At 53.1% G+C, this 20147-nt stretch overlaps 1 protein-coding gene across 1 annotated transcript in view; it reads left to right on the top strand.

Moving 5' to 3' along the window:
• Positions 1–20147, top strand: part of TSPAN15 (tetraspanin 15) — a 54327-nt gene that overhangs the window by 31677 nt on the left and 2503 nt on the right. The window contains exons 2-6 of the mRNA XM_017548918.2: positions 2948–3133; positions 4446–4520; positions 11850–11945; positions 14458–14574; positions 19468–19515. Coding sequence (XP_017404407.1) covers positions 2948–3133; positions 4446–4520; positions 11850–11945; positions 14458–14574; positions 19468–19515 — 522 coding nt within the window. The remainder of the gene's footprint in view (positions 1–2947; positions 3134–4445; positions 4521–11849; positions 11946–14457; positions 14575–19467; positions 19516–20147) is intronic.

Below are 20147 nucleotides of genomic sequence, written 5' to 3'. Positions count from 1 at the left end.
TTTTTTGAGATGGAGTTTTGCTCTTGCTGCCGAGGCTGGAATGCAATGGCATGATCTCGGTTCACTGCAACCTCTGTCTCCCATGTTCAGGCGATTCTTCTGTCTCAGCCTCCCGAGTAGCTGGGATTACAGGCACCCACTACTATGCCTGGCTAATTTTTGGTATTTTTAGTAGAGACAGGGTTTCACCATGTTGTTCCGGCTGGTCTTGATCTCCTGACCTCAGGTGATCCAACTGCCTCAGCCTCCCAAAGTGCTGGGATTACAGGTGTGAGCCACCGTGCCTGGCCGGACTTGGCTTTTTAAAGGCTACTCACCATTGCTCTCCGAGGACCTGGGGCACTTAGGCCATCCTCAAACAGTGATTTCTCCATGTTTTGGGTTTTGCAGCATGACTGACCAATTAGTCTCTGGTTTGCCTTTCTCTACCAAAAGTAGGTATTTTTCATGGTCTCCCTTTTCCTATAGGGAGTGAGTACGTGTGTGTGTGTGTGTGTGTGTGTGTGTGTGTGTGTCCTGCCTTATAAAGCTAACTTGTTAGTAAGTGGCTGGTGGCCGAGCTGTCAGTGTCTTGAGCCCCTCCTGGCCTGTGTGTTGGAAAGGCATCCTTCTAGACTTGGGGGAAGGGTCTCAGTAATCCCGGATTAACTTTTCAAACCGAGGAGAATGGCACTTAGCCTGGAAACATAGGAGAGTACTGGATCCAAATGAGATGATTTCTTGGTAATCCTCTGTTATCCAGTGTTTCTGCATGAGCTCGGTCTGCGTGTTTGACTTTTGGCATCCCTGTCACGCATCCAAGCTTAGGAGGAGGCAGTCACTTCCCTTTACTCAGGACTTAGCTAGCCCTCTTTAGAAGGAGGTCACGGGCATCTACTTGAGGACATGATGATAGGTAAGGAGACCCATGAAGTCAGTTTAAGGCTCAGGCAGCTCTGTGATTGGCTGGAGGGGCGGCCTGCTTGGTGTTCCGTGTGGTGACACTGGGGTGGCTATGCTCATGCCACCTCCCGCCAACATCTGTCTGTATCGTCTCTTCCTTTCCTTGGACCCTAGCTGACAGCGCCATGTCTTCCACTCACTCTCCCATGCTGCCTTCAGCTTAGTGGAGAAGTCCAGTTATCTGATGATTTGTCCCTGTCCTCCAGAACATGTGGCCCAGAAAGTCAGAATCCTTGGAAAGGCAGAGGACTGGGTAGACAGTGCCTGACTTGAACTCAAAGGGTCTGTTGGAAAGTCCAGGCCTTGTTCATTCAGCAGACGTTGATCATAAATGCTGATAATACTTTCTCAGTGTCAGGATGTCTGGGTGCTGGGGATGCCTGAAGCAATCGAAAAATCCCTCCTGGAGCTTATGTTTTAGTGAGAAAGACAGATTAAAAAAACAAAACAAAACAGAAATAGTGTAGTATGTTAAATACTGGTAGTGCAAAGGAGAAAATAAAAAAGAGAAAGGAGATCAGGAGTTTCACAGGGAGGGACTTTCTACCTGTAAATAAATTGGCTCTGAAGGGCCCCCTGAGCAGGTGGCAACTGAACGAAGAAGAGAAGGAGGTGGGAGAGTGAGCCATGCGGGGGTCTGGGGCAGTCAGAACTGCCTGTGCAAAGGCCCTGGGGTGGGCACACCTGCACACCCTGGTGTGGGCAGTTGACAAGCAGCAAGGAGCCTGGGTTTTCCTGGTGGAAAGTTACGGAGTGTTCTAAAACAGTATTTCTACTGTTAGAAAAGTTGAGAATGGCTGGGTGTGGTAGCTCACTCCTGTAATCCCAGCACTTTGGGAGGCCGAGGTGGGTGGATCACCTGAGGTCAGTAGTTCAAGACCAGCCTGGCCATCATGGTGAAACCCCATCTTGAAAAAAAAAAAAAAAGAACAGTTGAGAATGAGGGATTCTACTGGCAAATTCCCTCAAAATTCCGTCTGCTCCAACCTTTAGCCTTCTCAGAGGTCATCCTGAAAGTAAATTCTATATTATGGTACTGTGTGAAATGTCTGTCCCCTTGAGCACTTCCAGAATTTCCTTTGGATGACCTGCCTGTTTCATATGCATTACACGGCCTTGTACTTTTGGGTTTGTAGTGTCTCCACGTTCATTCTGTCGTGAAAGCCGTGGTGTGAGCAGTGCAGAAGCGAATGTCTTCATGCCCGTCTTTCAGATGAGGACACAGACTCACATGGTCAAATGCCTGTCCAAAGCCAAGGGTTCACCAGTAGCGGAGCTGGGGCTCGAACCCATGTTCTTGGACCCTCCAGCCAGCAGCATTTCCCCCAACCCATCTATACTCTCTACACTTGATCTTAGCCAAAATGCTGAGAAGCGATGTCTACTGTCCTCTAAAGTGGCATCTCCACACTGGGTCTGTAGTAGTCTGCTTGGGCTGCTATATCATCAAGTACCAGACTGAATGACCTAAATAACAGACATTTATTTTCTTACAGTTTTGGAGGTTAGAAGTCCAAGATCAAGGTGGCAGGGTTGATTTCTTCCGAGGCCTCTCTTGCTTGTAAACACTGCCTTCCCCTGTGCGTTCACACGGTCTTCCCTCTGTGCATGTCTGTTTTAATCTCTTCCTCTTATTTATTTATTTATTTTTTATTATTTCCCCGCCCCATCCTGTGCGGTCCTGTCGCCAAGGTCTGGGGAGGGGGAATCTCTTCCTCTTATAAGGACACCAGTCATATTGGATTAGGGCCACCTTGGTGACCTCATTTTGACTTTAATTAGTTCTTTAAGAGCCCTGTCTCCAAATAGAGTCACATTTTGAGGTACTGGGGGTTAGGATTTCAATAGAGGAATTTTGGGGAAACACAGTTCAGCCCCTTACAGGGCCCTTTCTGTGTTATAACTTGGGACAAGCCTCCCCCACAGCAGGTACCACAGCCCCAGATCTTTGCAGGAGAATCAAGTGACCTCAGTCTCTCTCTCACCCTCTGTTTTCTTGCTACAGCTGATCGGGGCCCTGGTCCTGTCCGTGGGGATCTATGCAGAGGTCGAGCGGCAGAAATATAAAACCCTCGAAAGTGCCTTCCTGGCTCCGGCCATCATCCTCATCCTCCTGGGCGTCGTCATGTTCATGGTGTCCTTCATTGGTGTGCTGGCATCCCTCCGTGACAACCTGTTCCTTCTCCAAGCAGTGAGTGGACCGCACCACCCCTCAGCTGGGACTCCCCAGGAGAGCTGGGGTGCCTGCCCGTGTGCCCTTGGGCAGCTCAGTTTCTTTTGTCCCTGCCTTAAACCAGCTCCTCTAGAGAGTTTCTTAGATCAGCCCATCTGACAGCATTGGCCTAAGAGTGCCCAGGCCACCTCCCTTTCTGCATGTAAAAGCTGATTTGAATACTGTTCTTACTTAAACTCTGTGTTCATCGGGACCCTCAGTTGCACGTAGGAAAAACCACACTCAAATGAGAGCAAGCAAAGACAATAAAAGGAGGTGGTGGTGAGTTGTTAGCTCATACAACCAGCAAACCCACATTGGGTCCAGAGGTTTAGATGGCGCCCCTGGGCAGGGTTGGGCAGTCTCCCCAGCCCCTCCCAGCGGGGGCTGCTCCCTTTGCAGTAGTCACGGCCTGCCTTGGGCTAGCAGAGTTCTTATGGTTCTAGATCCCAGGGAATCCTTCCTACCAGCTCTGGCCAAAGTCCCAATACTCTGGTGGCCCTGGCTTGGGCCATGTGCCCATTCTGGGATGGGGCATGGGGAGTCAACCCTACCTGCATCCCATTATTGTGGAGTGAGGGATGACTCCGCAGAGCTGGGGGTAGTGAGGAGGCAGATCCCTTACTCTGCGCTCATGTGTCTCTTGACCTCACTGTCTCTCCTCACACGGGAATCCCCTACCAGAAGGGTTTCGGTGCTGCTTGAGGCTGGAAGTTGCTGAAATCAGTTTGGACAATGGCTGCTCTCTAGTAAAGGGCAGAGGTGAGGTGCATATCCTCTAAGCTTCAGGCATCCCCCTCACCCACTCTGGGGGATCTGGGAAGTCATATCTGAGGGGTCTCTGTGGGGAGCTGGAAATACTGCCCCAGTCTGCCCATTAAGCCAGGCCCGGCCCCTCTAGCTCAGTGGCAGTGAGGCCCAGCTCCCCTCATCGTGGTGGGGAAAGGGCATGCTCTTCCACATAGACCCCTGGGACAAATGGAGGTAAGGCTCTGGCTGGGACAGCTGAGTCCTGCCCTTTGGCTCCAGAGGTGGGTTTCCCTGGGGCATGCCTGTCCATGTCCACGTTCTTATAGGAGGAAGGGGCGGAGACGCGGGAGCCAATAGGAGCTCCCCAGGGACGCTTCTCCGTGTGCTTGCATGGTCTTCATAAACCATCCTCCCATGATGGGCAGCAGTTCTGGTTTCTAGTGCACTGCTGCAAGGCCACTCGATTTATCATTTTCCAGTGCCCTGCAGATAGTGCGCCCTCTGCCCTGCTCCAGGTGAGTCTCTGAATTCTCTTTTCCAGTTCATGTACATCCTGGGGATCTGCCTCATCATGGAGCTCATTGGTGGCGTGGTGGCCTTGATCTTCCGGAACCAGGTAGGCCTGTGGATTTGTGTATTGGCCATGAATATATGGAGCACCCACTGTGGGTGCCTTGGGCTGTTAACTGTGGGTGCAGCAGTGAGCAGGGCAGATAACCTGCCCTGAGAATGATGGGCACTGAACAAGTAAAGCGGCGACTAAGAAAATGAACCAGGCTGACATGAGAGTGCCTGGGGAGGAGATGGGAAGACCGTGCTGAAGTGGTGAAAGTTGCCCGCTGAGTGAGGTCCCAGCAGAGGGAAGCTGAGCAGAAATGAGCTTGGCATGTGAGCAAAACAGTGTGGAGGCCACGTGGCTGAGGGAGGGTGAGGTGGAGAGGGGCGGAGGGTGAAGTCGAAACGGCTGGCCAGGTAGGTTACACAGGTCCTTGTAGGCCATGAGTTAGGAGCCTAGAGGTGATAGGAGCCATTGGAGAGTCTTATGTGGGAAGTGATGTGACCCAGTTTATATTTGACCCTGGCTGCTGAGTTGAGGAATGGACAGTGGGGAGTTGAGAATTTACCTGGGGGCCTAGCTGGGAGGCTGTGGGGGCCATCCTGGGAATGGGGTAAGACGGCTTGGACCGAGGTGGAAGCGGTGGGGCTGGGCCAAAAAGGCGATTTGTTGTATGTTTTGGAGGCAGTACTGGCAGAGGCCGTTTGCTGGCTAGAGGAGTGAGGGGAGGGGCAGGTTGACAGGGTGATGCCTGGCGTCCCGGCCCTGGCAGGGCTTGCAGAATCAGGGCCCCTTAGAGCTGGAAAGGTTCTCATGGCTCCCGGTCCTCAGCTCCTTCAGGCAGGATGTACGCGCCTCATACTAGCGGTGCCACCTTGGGCAAGTTACCTGGCCTCTTGGATTAGTAGGCGACACCTACGAGCTCACAGATTTGGTGAGAGAATGCATGTGAAGGAGTGGGCATGGTTCTGGCATATCGTGGTCAAGGCCCCACAAGAAGCTGGTGGTGGAGCAGGGCAGACTCCAACCCAGGGCTCCGTCTTCCTCCCATAATCTTCCTTTGCCTCATCCTATATTGCTGCCATAGGCGGGGCTTGAAGAGCAGGGCATGTTTGCAGAAGCCCCATTCCCTGTGTCCACTGCCCAGCCTGCACCCCTCCCCACCCCAGACAGCTTGGTCCTGGTGCATCGACAGTCACTGCTGAGACATGCGTCAGGACCGTGGGCCAAATTATCTTTTTTTAAAAAAAATTTTTATTTTTTTGAGGTAGAGTCTCTGTCGCCCAGGCTAGAGCAGTGGTGCGATCATAGCTCACCACAGCCTGGAACCCCTGGGCTCAAGCGATCCTCCGGCCTTAGCCTCCCAAGTAGCTGGGATTACAGGCGTGCACCCTATACCCAGACAAATTATTTTTCTTGTCAGCAGTTGCTGTCAAGGCAGCAGGTGCTGTCCCACACTCTGGGTTGTGCAGAGCTCTCAGATGGCCCAGGTTCTGGCCCTGTGAAAATGTTCATGGGAGTGCCTGTCATTCTAGCCCAGGTGGGAGCAGGGACCACACCTGTTCTGCCGGGGCCTCCTGCAGTGGGACCTAACCACAGGCAAGTCTATAGCCCTGGAGTCCAGGGGACTTCCTGTTTTATGAGTCTTAGGAAACAGGCTTTATTCCATTTGTCCATGGGGCTGCTTCTCCCTTTTCCTCTATTCTACCTGCCCCTCTTTTTGCCTCTTTTCTGCTTGTCAGAGCCTCTGCTTGGAGCTGGCAGATCCAGATGCTGCTTCTCTTTCCAGCATCTTCAGGGGAGAAATCTTTATTCCATTTGCCCGTGGGGCAGCCTCTCTGTGCAGACAGCAGAGCTTCTGGCCAGCCTGCGGCTTTCCAGGGGCTATGGGTTAGTGCTTTCCTGGCTGGAGCCCAGGCCCAGTTTATGGCCAGCTAAACAGACTCCTGGATATAAGGAAAAATCTCCCCCAGCCCCTGACCCTGGGCAAGGTTTCTGCTGCCAGCATGGCCTGACAGTTGGACTGGGGCAGCTTCTCCACTGATACAGGGGCAAGTGGCCATGCACTGGGGATCTGGGCACAGAGCAGGCCTTGGGAGCAGGGGAAGTATGATGCCCTGACCCCAGCCAGGGGCTGGAGGAGGACTGAGCGACTTCCCCAGCTGTCTGGGTCTCAGCCCTCTTGACCCCTGCTCTTGTCCCAGCTTATTCTGGGGCTTCTTCTGAGGGTGTCAGGTGTCAGAGGTGGGCAGCTCCTCATGCTCCCAGCCACATGCAGCTGAATGTGGGCACTTGGAGGGTCTGGGCACTAGTGGGTGTGTCTATACCCCCATCTCAGCCTCCTCTCTACTACCAGGGCAGGATTAGTGGGCGTTGTGGTCCTACCTGACAGTGTGGTCAGGGAACAGCAGGGAGCACCAGCCTGCCTATTTTATCCTGGCACTGGCACAAGCTGGCTCAGGGCACAACCTTGAGGCCAGAGGCAGGAGAAAGTAGGTGGCACCAGGGCTCTCTCAGCCAAGCACCTGAATATATACAGTTGCCCTTGGTGTCCAAGGAGGATTGGCTCCAGGACATGCCCCTCCCACCAAAGGGTACCCAAATCCATGCATGCTCAAGTCCTTTATATAAAATGGTGTAGTACTTGAATATAATCTGCACTCATCCTCCCGTAAATCACTTCTAGATTACTTATAAATACCTAATACAGGGCCAGGTGTGGTGGCTCACACCTGTAATCCCAGATCACTTTGGGTGGCTGAGGCAGGTGGATCATTTGAGGTCAGGAGTTCGAGACGCCTGACCAACATAGTGAAACCCCATCTCTAGTAAAAATACAAAAATTAGCCAGGCATGGCAGTGGACACCTGTAATCCCAGCTACTATGGGAGGCTGAGGCAAGAGAATCACTTGAACCTGGGAGGTGGAGGCTGCAGTGAGCCAAGATCACGCCACTGCATTCCATCCAGCCTGGGCGACAGAGCGAGACTCTGTCTCAAAAAAACAAAACAAAACAAAAAAACCAAATACCTAATACGGTGTAAAAGCTGTGTAGAAAGTTGTTTATGGTACATTGTTCTTTAATTTGTATTATTTTTTACTGTTGTGTTATTTTTATTGTTCCTTTTTCCCAAATATTTTCCATCCACTGTTGTTCAAATCTGCGGGTACAGAACCCGTGGATGTGGAGGGCCAGCTGTGTATCCTGCCCACCTATAGCAGAACTGCTGGCCATCTAGAAGTAGAGAGTGCTCCTTGCTGGTCTGGCCAGACACCCCCCGAGGTGTGCCCCACTGTGGACGGCCGTCGGGGAGTGAGGCTGGAGCCCCCAGTCCCAGGGACACTGAAACACAACGCTCCCCCACCATGGTTATGAACCTGTGACTCCGGCCAGGTCTGAGGAAGGGTCTGGGAGCTGCTCACTGCACATGCCCCTTCCCACATACTCTTTTCTTCTGGCTCCCTGGTTCTCTTCCACTCCAGGTTGGCAGATTGGGCCTCTACTGGGACTGGAGCAGAGGCTAGGGTGTGGGGTCAATGAGAACAAGTCCCCATTCTAGAGGGACAGGGGAAAGGCTAAGATGATGGCTCGGCCCCAGGCAAAAAGGAAGGAGGAAAATCCTAGACCACGCACCTCTCCTCCAAGTTTTTATTTTGTTTTGTTTCTGAGACAGGGCCTTGCTCTGTCACTCAGGCTGGAGTACAGTTGTGTACCCACAGCTCATTGCAGCCTCAGCTCCCAGGCTCAAGCGATCTTCCCACCCTTAGCCTCCTGAATAGTTGGGATTACAGGTGCATGCCACCATGCCTGGATATTGATTGATTGATTGATTGATTGGTGGAGATGAGGCCTCGTCATATTGCCCAGGCTGGTCTCGAACTCCTGGACTCAAGTGATCTTCCTGCCTCGGCATCCCAAAGTAGTGGGATTATAGGCAGCGGCCACTGTGACCAGCTCGTCCTCCAAGTTTGAGAACTAGGTCCGCACTAGGCCAGCAGCAGGGCCTTCCCAGCCTCAGGTCTCAGGCTGCATGGAAGCGGTGTTAGCCAGAGGCAGCCTGGAGGAGCCCCGGGCTGCTCCTTTCTCAGAGGGGGTCTTGGTCCTGTGCAGGCAGTGGGCCTGGTGGGAGGCTCCAGCCGCTGGCCCCTCCACTCCTTTTTCTATCCCTCTGGCCTCTGTGCTGGAGGAGATGCCGCCACATGCCCCGCTCCCTTCAATTCTTCATTCATTAAAAAACCCTGAGAGAGAGGTGATGTGTAGGCTTCAGATATCTTTAAAACTAGATTTAAAAGACAAAGCTAGAAAGGACAGTTCTTCATAGCTTTCTCTGGTGCTTTAAACAACATGCTTTCAAACCCTGTGGCCTTTGATGTTTGCTTACTCTTTGCTTAATTTAGCCTGGTTTAGTCCTCACTAGCGCTGCCTCTGCTGGCATGGCCTGGTTTAGAGGGGAATGGGGTGGGGGCGGTGGTACTGGGTACATCGGGCCTCTGGGAATGGCAGAGGAAGCTAGAATTCTTTCCTGTCCTCTGAGTGGCTCCCTGGTGTCTCTGAATGTTACCAGTGCTGTCAGTGTTGGCATAGCACTTTACAGGTAAACTGCACAGCCAGCTCACCTCATGGGATCTTGTCATGCACACCCCCCACCCCCCATTACCCCCACGGAACCATCCCAGTGTCCTCCTCATCTCCTGGCACACATGCACACGTGCACACATGCACAAGTAGCGCATACTTGCAAGAGCCCCAAAGAGCTCCCTGACGGGCGTTGGGGGCAGCTGCTGTCCACGAAGCCCAGGGACATCTGTCGCTCCTGCCCACTCAGAGAGGCCTCCATCGGGGCCGCCCTTTCCGCAGCAACTGGGTTCAGCTTACCAGATGGAAGGCCTAATTTTCAGAGGCCCCTCTCGAAATCGAACCTTGGAAAGTGCCCAGGCACCGGGAGGGTTTGGGGAGGCAGGCTGGGGCTGCTCAGCAGAGAGCCAGAGCCTTTCCCCATGGCCACAGAGCAGACTCTACTCTGCTGCTTCTCTTCCTTCCTGCCCTGGGCTTCCCACCTTCATCCCACCCACTTGCCAGCTCTGGGGGAGTCCGAACAGCATAGTGGCCAGTGGGGGTGTTGTGAGTAGGCCAGTGGGCCAGGGCAGGTGCAGAGGGACATGGTGGGCCAGCACTGTGTCTATGTTGCCTCCGGAGTAGGGGGAAGCCGCCTGGCAGGAACCTCCCGACATGTGGCCTTCGGTAAGGCCCTGACCCTGGCGGCACCCCATGTGTACGTAGCTCAGCCCAGGGTGCCGTTCCATGCTGTGAGCTCATTCCGCTGCCCCACCCTGGCTGGCAGACTGGCCCCACCCTGGTGTCCTTTTTTTTAGGCACCCTCAACCATATCCCAGCCAGCTCTCCTGTCCCTTCATCACCCAGAGGAGCAGGCACCCAAGTGTGGAAAAGCTTCATGACCTGGGGGCATCTGGGAGGGTGGACCTGGGGCCACGACAGTCCTTGTTCTGCCTGAGCTGCTTAGCTGGAAGGCAATCCTCCCACCCAACTTCTGCCCTGGGGCCTAGTGCCAGGCCCTCGAAGGGCCATGGGCTGGTGAGTTGAGAGCTGCTCACAGAAGCCTGCATCTCCTCTCTTCTCTTCGGGCTAGCTCCAGTCTTCTGTAGTCCCAGGCCCGTTCCAGGGCTGCTGTTTATCATCAGCAGAGGGCTTTCCTTCTGGCCAGGGAGGCCGGTTTCCCTGAGCCCATCTCCTTCTTTACCTTGGCTTTGAGCAGAGGGAGGCTCAGCGGGGAACTGGGTGCTGTAGTCTTTGTTCCTGTTTTCCTGATCCTGGAGATAATTTTGGGAGATGGCCCCAAAACTGAACCTTGGTTTCTTATCTTAGCACCTTCAAGTGTGTCAGGCTGGTTAACACCCTGGTCCCGGCATCTCTTTGCCAGTGACGAGCTGGGTGACCTTGGACCAGCCACCCCACTCTGGGCTGCAAAATATTTGTGACAGTAGAGCCAGAATTTGTGCCCTGGAGGCTGCCGCGATTGCAGTCAGTTTTTTGAACAAGAGTTGGGGCCTCAGTTTCCCATGGGATTTGTTTTCCACCAATGACGTGGGTGTGACGTAGTGCCAGAGGGTATTTGTCTCCTGGAAGAATAGACGCAAATCTAGAATAATAACACCAGGACTACGATGTGCCTGGTGTCCTGCTAAACACCTTCGCAGCTTTTTATTGAAATCTCACAACATTTCTATGAGGCAGAGAGTGTTTTCCTCCTGATTTTGCGGGTAAGCAAACAGAGGCTCAGAAGTTAAAAGAAGTAGCTGACGCCTGGGTCGCTGCAGGGACGGTGTCCTTGATTATGAGGCTTGACAGCCCCTCTGGGACTTGGTTTTTGATCCTCAGAGCTGGAAGTTACCTTAAAGACAGGCCTATAGGTTCACAGTGGGGAAGCTGAGGCCCAAAGAGGAGAAGTGAGCTGTGATGGGGCCTGGAGCCAGGATTCTGTTGTCCCAGCGTACCCTGTGGTGCCACCCCCGGGAATTGTCTGGCTCTTCTGTCCGGCCCCAGAGCCGAGAATGCCCTCTCTGTCTGCAGTCTCTGTGATACTCGACCTCCGTGCTCTGAAAGCTGCGATTGTCGCAGCGAGCTGGGCTGCCCACGCTCCTGCCCCCACCCCTTCCTACTGTGGGGCCCTTTGTGCTCTCGGATCTCAGCACAACAGCTGGGCTGTTGATCCAGAAAGTGCAGCGTGGCTGGGAGAGGGCGGCCTGCCATGTTCCTCCGGGCGGGGACTGTCTCAGCCCCAGCCGAGGGGGACTGAGCGCTGCAGTGATGAAGAGGGCAGCCCCTGAGGGAGATCAGCAGACCCGAATTCCAGCACTGGCAAGACCCCACCCAGCCTGCTCTGTGACCTCACTCCCTCCCCAAGCTTCAGTCTCCTCATCTGTAAAACAAGACGTTGGATGGTAGAGGAGTGTGGAGAGGGGCTCTGGAGGGCAAAGGGAGGATTTCAGTGTGGGCCCATCCTGGGCCGTAGAAAGAGCACCGGTCTGGAACCAGGACAGCCAAGTCTCAGCTCAGGCATGGCTGCATCAGAGCTGTGTGTCCCCAAGCATAGCCGCAGCCTCTGAAGGCCTGGGCTGTCTGGTCTGTAAAGGGAGTGGAGTGAATTACTCCTGCTGGGACATAGCACAGAGACTCAGGCATCAGCTGAGCACTGGAGGCATGGGAGGATGTGTGGGCAGGGAGGTCGTGGGCAGGCGTTCAGGGTGGGGAGTGGAGGGGGCGCCCCATGCTGGCAGGGCTTTCTCTACCCATCCAGGCTTCTGGGAAATCTTGGGATGGACTCTGGGAGTGTGTGGTTCTTTTCCTTTGTAATTTCTCCCTCTGAATAGACCATTGACTTCCTGAATGACAACATTCGAAGAGGAATTGAGAACTACTATGACGATCTGGACTTCAAAAACATCATGGACTTTGTTCAGAAAAAGGTGAGCCAGGCGCTTCAGGGTAGAGATGCTCCTCCCATGCCCTTAACTCCCCATCCGGACCCCTGCAAGAAGATGGGGTGAGGGGTAACTTATCCATTCCCAAAGCAGGTGGCTGGCCAGGCTGGGTGGCAAGGGTGGCTGTGGACCGCCCACTAAGGATGGGGAGGCCAGGGCCCAACCTTCTTAGCCAGTCCTCTGCCCACATTCCTGGCCCCACACCTTCTTACCCTTCTGTCCCTCTCCAGTTACACTGGCTTCCTGCCGCCATCCCTAAACACAACAAGGTCAGGTGTTGCTATAGGCAGCCTTGAAGGGTCCCAGGACACCACCCTCCAATGGGCAAGGATCCTCCTTCCTTGAGGCGAGCAACCTGCCCCAGTCCAGAGCCCCTCTGCCAAGTCCCTTCAGTGACAAGTCACTCCTTGCCAAGTTAAAGACGGCACTGATGGGGAGAAAGCTCTTCACTGATTTCAGTTTCCCCCAAATATGGGACACTGAACCAGACTGCTTCCTTCCTTCCATGATACCTCCTTGAGTGTGATGATGATCCTGTTCCTTTTGGGACACCATCTCTTCCCTCTAGGTCCATCTAAATCTGTTGGTGCAGTAATAATAATAATAATAATAATAATAACAACAACAACAACAATAGCAGTGGTAGGGCCAACTTCTGTCCTTGGGTGGCTTTTGTACATCAACTTCACTTGAGCCTCAGCTTCCTCACCTGCATAAGCAGAACAATGACAGGAAGCTCTTGGGGCATCGTCATGAGGATTACCTTGACTTAATTCAGGAGACATGTTTAGAACAGTGCCAGTCACAGGGTGAGACAACAGTGCCAGCTGTGGGGATCATTGGTACATACTCCCAGGTGAGGACAAGCAGAGTGGGGGCTGCAGGCCCACTCAGCAGGGGCAGGACTTCCTAGGATCTAGCCTCAGGGGCTTCAGCTGGCCTGGGCCCCTGTGCCAGCCCCCAGTGGGGACCAGTCTCTCCCCACGCACAGGGCCACCTGCTGTGGCTGCTCCCTTGGCCCAGACCTTCCCTTCAGTCACAACAGGTGCGGCCCTCTGGAAAGCCTTTTTCTGCCAGGGATGTGCCTGCCAGCTTGGGCCGGGAGAGCTGAGTTCTGCTCTGGGTAGAGTGAGATGTTTTTATTGGAACCCGCCTTTAGGTGGCTTAGGATTTCATTTTTCCTGGGGTGGATGGAGGTAGGAGGTGATTAATGCTGAATGAGCACTTTCTTGGTGCCAGGCCCAGGGCTGAGTGCCTCATGTATGACGCTCTACGTCATCACAGCTCAGCTGTGCAGAGCTGCCATCCTTATTATTGCTTTACAGACAACCATCTGAGGCTCAGAGAGGCTGACCAGCTTGCCTGGGGTTGCACAGCAGGGAGTGGTGGTCTGAGGATTTGACCTTGGCTCTGTTCCATTGCAAAGCAAATGCCCTTTGAACTGCATTGCAGAAAGACACTTCCATGTCCCAAAACCTGGTAGCTTAAGGGGTACCGTGGGGACTCTGGAAGAGTGTCTGGCTTCCAGGACGCCTACCACAGCCCTGGTTGAACCCTCCAGTCCCAGCTCCCTGCTTCAGCTGGCTGGCAAAGGAGGTCACATGGTCCAGCCTGTGCCCGCCTCTCAACCTCATGCTCTGCACTCTCTCTGTTCCAGGCTTGCTGGTCTCTGCACCTGCTGCTGAAATACAAGCTTGTTTCTGCGTGGGGCCTTTGCATGAATCGGCTGGCTTCTTCTGTTTCCATGTTTCAGATGAAATATCCTCTCTACAGAGAGCCCTTTTGTGACCTCCCAACCTAGAGCCGCCCCTCCCCATTCTTCCCCTATTTCTCCATTCCGGGGTGCACAGCAAGGCCTCCCTGACCTTTTCAACCAGTGCTCACCCTCTGTCCCTCCACTGGAATGCGTTCCACCTGAGCAGGGGCTGCGTTGCTTTGCTCACCCTGTCTCTCCAGTACCCAGAACAATGCCAGGCACACATCAGCCCTCAGGAGGGTCACCAACTACTTCCTACAGGAGCAGGGAGGGGAGGTAGGGAGGGGCTTGGCTAAGGGGAGAGCCCCAGGCGGGATGTGAGGTGCAGATGCCCTCCTTACTAAGGGCAGGGCCAGCCAAGCTGGACGGGGCGGCTCCTAGGGCGGGTACGAAGGGCAGTTGAGGTGCAGGGACTTTCACAGAATCATGCTTGGTCTCTGGGACTTTAAAGGCCATCTTTTCCAGCCCAGCACCTGCACCGGGGACATGAAGATGAAGGCAGAGGCCAGTTGTCAAGGAAGGACTTTTCCTTCTGGTGTCTAGTCACCATCCCGATATCCCAATAAGGGGCAGCCATGCCACACTTTGACAGCTCCGACTTGAAAGCGTACAGCCTCTCCCTGCACCAAGGTGACCCACATAATAAACTGCGGCCGTCTGTGGGCAGGGCCCCTTCCTGTCGTCTGAGCGGGGCCTGGGCGATGACGGCCGCTCCTCTTTCCCACTTGCTTCCCTCCTCAGTTCAAGTGCTGTGGCGGGGAGGACTACCGAGACTGGAGCAAGAACCAGTACCATGACTGCAGCGCTCCCGGCCCCCTGGCCTGCGGGGTGCCCTACACCTGCTGCATCCGGAACACGGTAGCCACCGCTCCTGTGGCGGGTGGGGGGCTGTGGGGACCCCAGATGGTCCAGCTCTTCTCTTGTCTCTCTTCCCAAATTGAAGATGGGTGGTGTGGGTGAATAGTGGGGAATTAGGAATTGGTGGCAGAGAGGAGGCTTTCCTGATTCTTAAGGGCTGCTGAAAGTGGAGCTTCTGGGGGTTGGCATGGGAAGGCCATGACCTTTTTTTCTTCTTTTTGAGATGGAGTCTGCTCTGTTGCCAGCTGGAGTGCCGCGGAGCAGTTTCCTCACCGCAACCTCCGCCTCCTGGGTTCAAGCAATTCTCCTGCTTCAGCCTCCCTAGTAGCCGGGATTACAGGCACACACCACCACACCCAGCAATTTTTGTATTCTTAGTGGAGATGGGGTTTCACCATGTTGGCCAGGATGGTCTTGATCTCTTGACCTCGTGATCCGCCCGCCTTGGCCTCCCAAAGTGCTGGCATTACAGGCGTGAGCCACCGTACCCGGCCCTGGCTGTGTCTTTCTTAGTGGTGTTGGTTAACATCTATTGAGCACCTACCTTGTGTAGGCCTGCTCTGGGCACTTTGGTGGTATTTACTCATTTCGCCTTCACAACCCTGTGAGGTACGTACTCTTATTTTACCTACTTGACAGATGAGGAAACTGAGGCACCCAAAGGCTGGCTGTCTTGCCCAAGGTTGGCAGAGCTAGGATGAAGTGCAGGCAGGCGTTGCCAAGCTACACTCTGGAGAACTGTGCAGGCCAGCTGAGGGCAGGAGGGAGAGGCGTCCAGGCCAGGGGAGCTTAGTGGGGGTAGCTGGCTCTGCAGCGTTGGTGGGAGGCAGGGCAGGACCCCCGTATCTCCATTGGTCTTTGGCCTTGAGGACCTGGTGCTCAGCAGCAGCAGGATGCTTGGAAGGGGGCCTGATGACATAAATGCCAGCCTCCTCCTCTCCCCAGCATGATCCTCTTGCCTCTGTCATCTCGGTCATTTGGGATGATGTCCTGTGTGGTCAGCGCTTAAGTGAAAGGCTTCATCAGTCCTTGTGTTTGACAAATGTGTCCAGAAACCGTTTCGGGATTGGAACGAGGTGGAGAGCTCTGCAATTACTCTTGGCCCAAATAGTCATGGAAAGTTTCTCTCCTGACATCTCCACCATTCTGTGCCCACTGCCGGATTCTGTAAACCGAGCAGCTGCGGGTGGGGGCCTTGCCCATGAGTCAGAGAGCCAGTGCCAAGTGCACTAGCTCTAAAAAAGGCCAGGCCAGGAGGGAAGCTTTGTTTGGAAATGTTAGCTGCCATTTTAGGGTAGTTCTCTGGGAAGGGGGGATGCTGAGGAGGAGCAGAGTTTCCAAAGAGGCCTGCATGGGGCGATCCTGAACTTCACCCAGGGCAGCAGCACCTGAATGCCCAAGCTGAGATGTGTAAGCCGAACTTGTATTCATTCATTCATTCATTCATTCATTCAACAAATATTAGCTGAGAACCTACTCTGTGCCAGACACATTTCCACGTTCTGGGGGTATAGCAAATGAAGTCTCTGCCCACGTGGAGGTGACGTCCTAGTGGAGAAAACTGACCAAACAAGTAAAAGATAGTTAGAGGGTCATAAATGCTAAGGAGAAAAATGAATTGTAGTTTTGGACACTGAGAAAGGTGGGATCTGGGTGAAGCTCTGAAGAAAGTGAGGAAGGTGCCTAGGGGTGGGGCATGCCTGGCAGAGAGAACAGCGTGTGCAGAGGCCTCAGATGGGAATCACCCCAGGGTGTTTGAGAAATGGCACAGAGTGGCTGGGGCAGAGGAGCACGGGGGATGATGGTAGGAGGTGGAGTCAGGGAGGTCGTGGGCACCCCGAAGGCCACAGGCAGGACTGTGGGGCGCCCTTGAGTGACAGGGGCCCTACAGGGCCACAGTGGAAGAGTGGCATTCTGACTTGGTTTTACCAGGATCTGCCTGGCTGTGGTGCAGGACACGGTAGATGGAGGGGTAGGGTTAGGGGCTTTTGTTCTGTTCAGACCTTCAGTGATCAGATGAGACCTTTCTCCCTTGGGCAGGGCCATCTGCTTTACTCAATGCTGATTTAAACATTAGCCTCATGCAGAGACACCCAGAATAATGTCTGGCCAAATATCTGGGTGTCCCATGGGCCGGTCATGTTGACATATAAAATGAATGATCACATGAAGTAGTTACTGCAGGGGGCTGACAGCTAAGGGCTCCCCACAGCATTCCGGCCCCAGGCAGGAGAAGACAGATGCTCGGAGCTGGGTGGTGGTGGCGGTGGCGGCGGTGGAAGTGGCGAAACGTGGTGACATTCTGGCTATATTTTACAAGTAAGCCTACGGGATTTGCTGGTGTATCAGATGTGGGTGGTGAGTGAAAGAGAGAAATCAAGGAGGTATTGAGGTTTTGGTCTGAGCCACAGGAAGGACGGGGCTGCCACTGCCTGAGAGGGGAGGACCGCAAGGAGGCAGGTTAAGTGACCAGGAGCTCAGCGTGGACATGGGGGGTTTGAGAGCCTGTTCAGCATCCCAGCAGGGAGGTCAAAGGTGCAGTTGGAATAGGAGTCTGAAGTCCTGGGATGACTGGGCTGGGGGTGTAAAGATGGTCACTGTCTGCAGAGAGCATGTGAAGGAGAGCACTGGGGCAGGGAGGGACCTTACCCTGGCTGGGGTTATCTGAACCTGGGTTACACACTACCACTGATTCTCCCTGTGCCACCCCAGCTGGATGAGTTTCTCTAAATGTGAAACAGGGTGTTCCCTTCCTCGGTAGAGCTGGTTGATTTGTATCCAAATTATTTATTTTATGCTACACCATTCAACCTGGGATTTGAATGAGTACCCAGGAAATAATGTAGTGTAAAAAACTAAAATAACATTAAAAATCAGGGCTGTGGAAATTGTTTTCTCAGATAGGAGGACTAGACAATGGAGAAAAATATAAAATACTGCTATATAAACCTCAGGGCCTCATGGACTCACTGGAAGGAGCTGAGCCCAGTGTCTGCTGGCTTGGAGCGGGCTCCCCCACCTCCATGCCGTGAGCCAGTACCAGTCAGTGGCTTGGTAGGAAGCAGGTCATGCAACAGGAGGTGAGCAGCGGGGGAGGTGAGCAGCGGGTGAGGGAGCATTCCCGCCCGAGCTCCATCTCTGTCACATCAGCAGCGGCGTGAGAGTCTCACAGGAGTGCAAACCCTATAGTAAACTGTGCATACAGGGGACCTAGGCTGAGTGCTCCTTATGAGAATCAGGAACAGTTTCATCCCAAAGTCATCTGTCTCCACCCAGCCCCCACCCCATCCTGTGGAAAAATTGAAACCTGTTTCTGGTGCCAAAAAGGTTGGAGAGTGCTGGCTTAGAGTTTCCTGGCAGCCAAAGGGAAAAGGGAGACATGGTCTGTTATATTGTTGCTGTTCAGCAGAACATCTCAGTTCCTCAGGGAAAGTAACTTTTTCCCTAACACTCATCTTTAAAAGACATGTCTTACATGAGCTTCCTATAGAGGATTTGAGCCATAGATGTTCACATAAGCCTGTAAAATCTGCTTACACCAGGATATAGCCCTGGGAGCTGTTGGTGCAGAGGGCAGTGTGCTTCTACCTTAAATGGCTCCATGTGCTGTACCTGCTGAGCTCTTGGGACCAATTTTCATGCACCTTCCCTCCATTGTTGGCTATCCCTTGGGGACTTGTCCTGAAGGCCCCTCTCCCCGTCCCGTGAGCTGCTCAGTCTGCTCAGGGTGAAAGGATACACACACGAACACTGCTGTGATCTTTTGGCTGCCCAGGAGTCCTCTTTCTGACCTCCTGTCCTGTGGCCCTGTGCAGGATGGAAGAGGCCACTGGACCCTGGTTTTGGGGCCTGTGAACAAGAGCCTCCTGTAGCATACTGATTCTACGGTCAAACCCAGGCAGGCTGTATTTTTGGAAAGACCAGGGATGCATGGTATGTATGTCTTCTTTTGTAAAGTGCCTGTTCATATCCTTTGCCCACTTTTGAATGGGCTTGTTTTTCTCTTGTAAATCTGTTTAGTTCTTTGTAGAGATTCTGGATATGAGACTGCAAAAATTTTTTCCCATTCTGTTGGTTGCCGATTCACTCTAATGACTGCTTCTTTTGCTGTGCAGAAGCTGTAGAGTTTGATTAGGTCCCATTTGTCTATTTTGGCTTTTGTTGCCATTGCTTTTGGTGTTTTGGTTATGAAGTCCTTGCCTATGCCTGTGTCCTGAGTGGTTTTGCCTAGATTTTCTACTAGGGTTTTTATGGTGTTAGGTCTTACGTTTAAGTCTTTAAGCTATCTGGAGTTAATTTTAGTGTAAGGTGTCAGGAAGGGGTCTGGTTTCTGCTTTCTGCACATCACTAGCCGGTTTTCCACACACCATTTATTAAACAGGGAATCCTTTCCCCATTGCTTGTTATTGTCAGGTTTGTCAAACATCGGATGGTTGTAGATGTCTTGTGTTGCCTCCAAGGCCTCTGTTCTTTTCCATTGGTCTATATCTCTGTTTTGGTACCAGTGTGTCTTACTTTAACGTACAAAATAGCCCTAGGAGGTGGGTTCTCTGATCATCACCACCAATTCATTCATTCATCCATTTATTTTCTTGGTTAACAAATATGTGTTGAGGACCTCTGTGTGCGGGTTCCTTGGCAGCCCACCTAAGGTTCTCCCATGTAAAAGCCATGGAACTAGCATTCCTACAGTTTTTTCACTGGGCATTTCTTGGAGGATGAGCTGGTTATGATGGAGACTCAAGCCAGACTGCCTGGTTGGAATCTCAGCTCCATCCCTGCTGGACAGTGCAACTCTGTGCCTCAGTTTTCATCTGTAAAATGGGTAGGATAATAGCGCCTTTTAGAGTTAGAAGCATTATAAATATTAGCTATTATACTTTTCCATTTCAGACAGAAGTTGTCAACACCATGTGTGGCTACAAAACTATCGACAAGGAGGTAAGTCTTTAAAATGCCTTTCCCTGGAAATGTTGCCCGTCCTGTTCCACCCTGGCGTGATTGGAGGGGTTTTTCAAAGTGGGGCTCCTGGCCACTGAGATTTTCCAACATACTTGGCTGTGACCCAGAGCCAGGACTCCTGGGGTTTTCCACCCCCACCCAGACACAGAAAGGCTCAGGGAACCAAGAATTTCCCCAGGCTGGGAGATGCCAGCTGCCAGGGTTTGCTGAGCGCCTACTGTAGGCTGGTCCACATGAAGCCACCATGCCGAGCTCTGCTTTGTTTTTTATATGTACCTGGAGTGACCTGTTGGCTTGAATAATTATAGATAGCCTTCTTGTGCATGGAAAACACCTGTGAGGCTTTTTTTCCCCTTCCCCTCCCCTCTCTTCTTCATTTCCCTTTTTCCCTTCACTTCTCCCCTTGCTTTCCCTCTCTTTTCTCTTCCCTCCTTCCCTTCCCTCCCCTCTTTCTCTTCCCTTCCCACCTTCCCTTCCCTTCCCTCTCCTCCTTCCCTTCCCACCTTCCCTCCCCCCTTCCCTTCCCTCTTTCCCTTCCCTTCCCTCTTCTCTTTTCTTCCCTCCTTCCCTTGCCTCCTTCCCTTCCCTTGCCTCCTTCCCTTCCCTCTTCT

This window comes from Cebus imitator, unplaced genomic scaffold (assembly GCF_001604975.1).
Source record: "Cebus imitator isolate Cc_AM_T3 unplaced genomic scaffold, Cebus_imitator-1.0 Scaffold215, whole genome shotgun sequence".
NCBI classification, from domain to species: Eukaryota; Metazoa; Chordata; class Mammalia; order Primates; family Cebidae; genus Cebus; species Cebus imitator.
The sequence above is the reverse complement of the archived record's forward strand: the minus strand, read 5'-3'. Positions and strand labels throughout refer to the sequence as shown.